Raw genomic sequence first — 7,683 nt, forward strand, 5'->3', positions numbered from 1 at the left:
TTCTTTTGTTTTGCACTGAAGACCTCACCGTGTGGTCCCTCTAACCTTAATTCTGGTCCCAGCTCTCTGCATCCTCTAAGCTTCCAGCACTTTGGAATAGCCAGCTTCCACATATGACCATCGCTTCACCCACTAATACCAGAAACAGGCAACCCTGGACTCCTCCTACCTCTCACCATCCATGTTTCAACCCGTCTCAGGGCCTCCTTAGTCTGCCTCGTAACATCCTCTAGAATCCGAGTCTTCCTCACCATCCCCACCACTACTGCCTCAGTTTGGGCACTCATCTCTCCTCTGAACCAACAGTGGCCCTCAAACTCATCGCCCTGCTTTCTATTTCTACCCTTCCTACACTACCAGGTGATCTTCCTAAAACCCACATCTGACTAAATCCACTTAAAATTATCCACTGGCTTCCCACAGCTTCCGGAATACAGAGCTCACCTCCACAGACGGAGGGCCCTATGCTCGGCTCCTGCATATGTCCCCTTAGGTTAAGTTCTGTTTTTTGTTTTTTTGCAGTCAAGCTTGAAGCTTTATTAGAGATCCATGATCCAATCCTTATAAACACTTCCTTTAGCTCGTAGTAGGTTAAGCTTTTTTATGTTTCTTCTGCCTTTCATGATTTCCTGGCTGAAAAACAAAAAACCAGCTCAGATATAACGTCCTGGGTAGAATCCTCCCAGATGCCCTCTGAGAGTTGGTCAATCCTTATCATGTGCTCCTGTCATGTTGCATTTTTGCCCTATTAATGATTTCATTGGGCCACTAAACTGTGAAGCAGAGGGCTACACACAAAAATGAAATTCAAACCTGAATTCAAATCTTGTTTCATCACTTACTAATTGTGTAACTTCAAGTAATGTACTACACTCCTCTGAAAATAACTACTGCCCCCAAACATAACAGGTGCTCAGTAAGTATTAGATCAGCACTCATTTTCCACTGTTTTGCAAGTGATTACTTTTCTGTTTTCCCCACTAAAATGGGGAAACACTTGACCTAGAAATGGTAATTCTGCCCCCCTGAACCAGTGTCAAACAGCTCGTTCCTACTATTTACGTATTTTAAAACACTGAGCACACCCTCTATTCTTTCAGTTTAGATTAAGTATCCAATTCTCAATGATTTCCCCTGAATATATTCTCATTTTTATTTCCTGTGGAACCCATGTGACCCTTTCAAGAAGTGGCTCACCGTACTGTGGGAAACTTCTCCAGGCTGAAAACCAAGAGGAAATATTCGATAAAGCAATGTTTTCTCACCACGGAGAAGCTGTCTTCCTACCAGGACTCATGGGTCCCAGGACTGAGATCTGTATCCACCTCCTTCTCTCCCTCGCCAGCACATTCTCTAGGGACTTCAAATTGTGCACAACACAACCCTTTATACTGCCATCCACCTAAGATGCTATGGAAGAGAAGTGACAAAAAACTTTCTATGTGCTCCGATCATAAGCAAGAAGAGTAGGGAGACAGTGTCCCTGTGACCAGTATGCTAAGGCTATCTGATTCGGGCGCAGGTGAAGCTACAGCAGCTTGGGCTGTGGGTACAACTGATGACAAGCACACAACTAACTTCTACCCAAAGTACTCACTTGTGGTTTCTGCATGAGCTCTCGAACAGTTTTCTGCCTTCCCCAGCAGTAAATGCACATAAGATGGAATCATTTACAAAAGATAGGCTATGTTTATTTAGAGTCACAAGCAGCTGACTCACTCAGTGTGACTCAAACCACAAGAAGCCATTTCCACTTCACTCCACTCTGAGTCCTACTGCTGGGGCCATTCACAGGTTGACAAGTTTCTCGTTGAGGGCAATCTGTGACTGGGTGAGATTGGCCAGGTAGGTCACCATCAGTAGGTCCTGGAAGAGAAAGAAGTCATGATGAGTGAGGAGCTGGGTGGAAGGGGAGCAGAAAGGCTGGTCTGGGCAGCTCGCCAACAGACACTGGGTGTGTGGACCATCCTGGATAAATGACAGCTGGGAGAGGGTAAGTGAGAGGTAGAAGACGGGAAGGAAATGCTTGAGAACACTCCCATCTCTGAACTCAATGAGAAAAATAAGAAATTGCATTTTTATTAACCTTTGAATTTAAGCATTTCTTTCAACTATGGATTTAGATAACAAGTCACAGTATCAGCAGGACCTGGGCCAATGCAATCAAGGAAGGAGAAGGGGTCTCTGAGCATGTGTACTCTCTCTTCCTCCCAAACGGGAGAGTAAGGGTGGCAAAGGCGAAGCCCAGTCTCCTGTCCCCCAAGTCCCTTCACATCCGTGGTGAGGTAGGAAGGCACAGGCTCCCAGGAACCGAGGAGCGGCACTCACATTGATGTTGCTGTTGAGCATGGTCTCGAAGTCCTCGGGAACGATCTTGGGTACTTGGTTAACCAGACTCATCAAGAAGCGGCCCACAGTATTGTCAGCGGACACCTTTCCAGACTGAGCACCAAACAGATTGAATGGGCACAGTTAAGTCTCACAGCTGAGGGCTGTCATTTCAGCAGACCCCCCAGCAAGCTAGGGTGGACCTATGCCCTCCTTCCTGTCCCCTCCCCTCCTCACCAGCACGTCCTCCGCATACTGCAACACTGTGCTGAGGGCATCCTGGATGCGAGCCGAGGACCCTGCTACTTGCTGCAAGTCACTTGAGAGTCCAATCACCCGGTTGGTGCTAAAACAGGTCTTCATGATCAGGTCAACTGTGGGGTTGGGTTGGGAGGTAGAAGAAATGGAAAACTCAGTGATTCCATCAGGAAAGAGATGATTTCTAACCATCCTGCTAACTCTCCCACCTCCCTCTGGACTCGGTTTACTTCCCCCAACTCCCCAGCTCTGCCCTTATTAGTGTTTCTCAAGACAGCGGCCAACTCCTGCACCTAGAATGCTATCACTGGTTTTGGTCTCATATGAACAGCCATGTAGCCTGTGGTACTGATAATCTCCCACCTTTAACAATTTCACACATAATTCCTTGAATCCCATTTATGTAGGAGAATGACTGACTTCAATGGTTCCTCTTTAACCAACCCAAGGCCCTCCATCCTTGTCAGAAAGCAGCAACTCCTCCCATGCAAATGCCAAAGGCCTTGAAAGAGAGCATGGAAGGTGACTCACCGCCAATGCGCTCAGTGTCATAGTACGCGTACTTCACCGTCAGAGGTGTGAACATCACCCCCATGGTCCTCCCAGGGACACCCATTAAAGTGCTGGGGAGAGAGAAGTCAAGGTAAACAAGATGGCCTTGGGAGGGCTTCCACATCAGGTGCAGGCCAGGAAAGCAGCCACACCAAGAGTACGGCTCCCAAGGTTCTGACATAAGAAGGCTCGAACCCCAGAGGGCTCACTTTCTCCCCTTTGCTCATTCCACACACCAACCCCTTGGCCTGTGGGAGGGGACTCAGCTTTCGGACCTGTGGTACCTGTGCAATCTCAGTGATGAGAGAACAGGACACTAATTTTCCTTGGAGCTGGCTGCCTAGACATCCACCACCACAGAAAGAAGAGACAGGACAGGTCTTTTCTGGGACTGAGCCCTCCATCTGCATCTGATAGACAAATTCACTCCAGCCCACCAGATTAGGTCGGGTGCCGCAAGTCATCGCACTAAAGGAGACTGCCTTTACTATGTCAGCTAAACACTTCCAACTGGGTCTGAGATACATGAAATATCTGGGAAGGCTAAGAAAGCAGGCAACGCTAGAGCCTAGTGGTACCCCAACTGGCCATAAGGGCTTGGTACCCACCATCTGTCTTACTGCATAATTGTTAACTAGTTACGTCACTGTCAGACACAGAAACAGCACAAAGTTAATCAGCATATAAACTTAACAAATGCCTTCATTATAAACAGAAAGTAGAATCCTTCCAACTCCAAGAGCAGCCCCTGCTTCAGCATGCCACTGCAGCCTTTCCCAATACCCCCCACTAACCGCCACTTTCACCAGTTTAATACTGTAACGTTACGGTCATCAAACTGTACTAAACCCTGGACAGCCATAAGGACAGCCATTCTCAATGTGCACTACCCCTATCCCTGCTCAGTTCCAGGGAGAAGAACACACTACAGAGGGCAGCTCAGACAAGCAGTGAACATGGTGAAGGACCATGACCAGAACACCATGGAAGGATCGACCATAGCAACTGTACAGAATTAGCCGCCCCCCACCCCCCACCAAAAAAGTGACATGAAGAACATGATAGCTTGCTCAAATACCTAAAGGGCTGCCCCTTGACACTGGTTAAGAGCAAGGAGAAATCTGGGGTACAGCTAGGATCAGCGAGTGGAAATTTCCAGGATGGATTTGTTTCAGGGCAAATAAAACTTTTCTGAGGGGCTTCCTTAGGAGGCAGGGAGTTGTACCTGCCGGGGCTGGAGGTGGGTGTCATCTGGCCATGGTATGAACTAGATAGCCTTTTATGCCCTTGTGGCCCAAGACCCTGGTCACCTGACATAAGCCTTGATGCTCATGCGACCATTCTGGAGGCTCGTGTCCACGGTGAGGTGAATGGGGTTGGGGGCCTCCCGGCTGTAGTACTCATGGATCAGCACAGAGTGCTCTGTGATGTCATGGCCTGTAGCGTACCTGGAAAATGAAACACGGTTGTGGACGCATGCCTACATGTGACATCAATACCAACCACGATGGTGGCATGGGTGTCTCTAGGTACCATGGTAGGGATACCCGGTGACACTCCAAATAATAAAACAGTAAACATAGGAAACTATATCAAATCAAATCAAAAGCTGACTTAGAGCTCTTGAAAAATCCCAAATCATTAGCAAAGCAAAAGACTTGTTCAGTAAAAGCTGCAACTGAAAAGATATTTCTGGCCTCAAAGGATCAGAATAGCCAGCAACACGCACTGAATTCACAGCCCCTCGAGGTCACACACCTTCAGTGCTCTGTCTCCTGAAGAGGGAGCACATCTAGTCTGGTGGCAAAAGGCCTTGGCAATCACTGAGACTCTCCAACCCCCCTGTATCCCAACTTACCAGCCCAGGATGAGCTCATTTGGAGAGACTTTCTTGTGCAATTCATACATGTTCTTAGCAAATTCCATGTCAACAGCCACCTAAGAAGGCAGGAAAGGAAGCTCAGAAGCCAGAAGTTCATAGAAAAAAATGGCTAAGAATGAGAGGCCACCCACCAGACAGAAAAGGCACGTGCAGTTTGTCCGAAAGGAGCGAAGCTCTGTGAACTGGAGGACTCTAGTTGTGAGCACAGCATAGTGTGGGGGAGGGCCCGAAGGGGAGCCCAGCAAAAGAACAGCTACAGACTGCACAGGGGCAGCTAGGGTCCCACTCACCTCATCCTCTGACTCGTTGTGCGGCACTGAAAAGCAGTTGGTGACTTCCACTGAGTGCTTGTCAACGGTTCCTGTGAGAGAGGATTGTCCGTGTTATGTGACCCAAAGGCTCCTAACCGCCCCCGACCCCCTTCCTCGTGCTTTCAGATATTCAGCCGTCTGGTCCAGGATCAGCACCTTAACCCTACGATCACCCAGGACCTGCCTGTGAACCTCCAACACCAATGTCAGCGTTTACCACAAACTTCTCTTCTGGTTCTGACACGTTGCTCCCACTGCGCACACCTGTTTCTCAACCCCAACAAAACTGCCAGCCCCTTCACTTCTGCTTTTCCTACTCCCACCCCAGGCTTCACGTGCTCCCCTCTCCACCAGGGACCACAATGCTGCTTATACCTGTTAGTGTCTAATTCCACGTTACCATGGTTTCGCTCCTTAGCTGAAACTATGCCCCCAAACCCAATGGATATACCTTCCAACTTTTTTGACCTCTCAGCAGCATCTAAGACTTGACCACGTCAAGTTTTTGAGATACTTAAGCCTTCTATATTTTCTATGCCTCTAGGACACCTTTCTACTAGAGCATTTACCACATTACATTCTAAACTATTTGCATATAAGAATATGGCTTCATCTCCAACTTAAGGTTAGAGTAGAGCTCATTTATTAAGCTTTTACTTTTTTTTTTTTTACAGTAAGTTTATTGGGGTGAAATTGGTCAACATGAACATACTAGAGGCCTGGTGCACGAAATTCATGCACTGGGGGGCGGGGAGGGCCCTCAGCCTGGCCTGTGCCCTCTCATAGTTTGGGAGCGCTCAGAGGATGTCTGTCAGACATCCTTAGCACTGCCACGGAGGCGGGAGAGGCTCCTGCTACCACTGCTGCGCTTGCCAGCCGTGAGCCCGGCTTCTGGCTGAATGGCACTCCCCCTGTGGGAGTGACCTCCCTGCTGTTTGTGTTCACAAGTTCCAGTTTTATATTTCACATGAGTGAAATCATATGGTCCTTCGCTTTTTCTGACTGAACTGTTTCCAAGCTTTGACTTCCAAGTGCCCAACAGTCTTATGATACATAAAAACACCAGTAACTTCATTTAACCAAATGAAATGTGTTTCATAAATTAAAGTCTGAGGAAATCTGTCCCTGCCAAGCAGACTCCACGCACCACTCCTAAGTAAACACGGCCTCTATACGCCTCGCACTGCACCATGATGTCTGTCTGGACGAAGAGCTGAAGATCTAGGCTACAGTTGCTCTAACGAGAGTCACTGCAGTTTTCTTTAGTTAAGTAGCCCCAGTGAGTTTGGAAAATTTGACAGAGTAGCTAAACGAGTAAGTATTTGTTGAGTGCCAAGTCAGCGATGCAAAAGCCATTTATTACAAGGTCAAAGCAGGGCATAGTCACAGAACGCTGTCAAGTTTTGGGAAGTTAAGAATGGGGATGAGGGGGATGTACGGGAAGAAGGATCGACAGGGCTCACTTTTCCGGGGAACCTGGATATGAGTGAAACTTAAAGAAACAAGTAGGGGAGCGTAGGGAGGTGCTCGAGTCAAAGAGAACACAAAGCTTGGTGTGAGGGAAACCGTGGCACTGTTGGGAGAGAATGGATTAGTTGACGTTCCTGTAAAATGCTATGCCCCCAAAGGAAAAGAGAGAATGTGCGTGTCTCAGGGGTGGGACAGGCCTGGTGCGGAGGGGAGGGCGACCAGCAGCTGCTCTGGCCCAGTGGCTAGACGCTTTCCCCAGTAATCTAGGTCTCCCGGAGCCTAAGCCCGAGGTGGCCCCTGAAGGGACTCTGTCCCCAAGGCGCAGGGGACAAACTGGGGGAGTCGGCCCACAGAGCACGTCCTCTTCGCAATACTCGGTCTTCTGCGGGACGGCTACCACAAGGGCAGAGGAAGGAGGAGAGGTGAGGCATGCGACTGAGTGGGCTCACACGGTGCCCACAATTTGTGACTGAGATGGGGTGGAAATGAATCTGGTGGGACCAGCAGTCCCCAGAGGAAGGGGTATGTTACCAGTAAGTCCTTGTTAGTGCGTCTCTGTTTTACAAGTTACTTTAACATAAAGAATACCTGACCCCCAAATTGGGAACGTGGGTGGGGAAAGGGCTATTCTCTGCTGCGAAGGTTAAACAAATAATGTCACAAACAGACAATACAACTGTGAGTGTCCACATGGAGGCTCAGGCCGCGCTGGGGAACCCGGGTCCTTAGGGGCGAGCATTGGGCAGGCTGAGGGATGGGGCATCGAGGAGGCTGAGGGATGGGGCATCAGGGAGGCTGAGGGATGGGGCATCGGGCAGGCTGAGGGATGGGGCATCGGGCAGGCTGAGGGATGGGGCACCGGGGAGGCTGAGGGACGGGGCA

General features: G+C 49.1%; 1 protein-coding gene across 1 annotated transcript in view; it reads right to left on the reverse strand.

The window, feature by feature from the left end:
- Positions 1 to 1,666: 1,666 nt before the first annotated feature.
- EIF3F (eukaryotic translation initiation factor 3 subunit F) overlaps positions 1,667 to 7,683 on the reverse strand; it is a gene marked incomplete at its 5' end in the record, with an annotated part of 9,598 nt that continues 3,581 nt past the window's right edge. The window contains 7 exons of the mRNA XM_006763512.1: positions 1,667 to 1,866; positions 2,329 to 2,442; positions 2,566 to 2,702; positions 3,118 to 3,209; positions 4,449 to 4,586; positions 4,997 to 5,076; positions 5,311 to 5,381. Coding sequence (XP_006763575.1) covers positions 1,789 to 1,866; positions 2,329 to 2,442; positions 2,566 to 2,702; positions 3,118 to 3,209; positions 4,449 to 4,586; positions 4,997 to 5,076; positions 5,311 to 5,381 — 710 coding nt within the window. The remainder of the gene's footprint in view (positions 1,867 to 2,328; positions 2,443 to 2,565; positions 2,703 to 3,117; positions 3,210 to 4,448; positions 4,587 to 4,996; positions 5,077 to 5,310; positions 5,382 to 7,683) is intronic.

The sequence above is a fragment of the Myotis davidii genome, unplaced genomic scaffold (assembly GCF_000327345.1).
Source record: "Myotis davidii unplaced genomic scaffold, ASM32734v1 scaffold118, whole genome shotgun sequence".
In the NCBI taxonomy this organism is placed as follows: Eukaryota; Metazoa; Chordata; class Mammalia; order Chiroptera; family Vespertilionidae; genus Myotis; species Myotis davidii.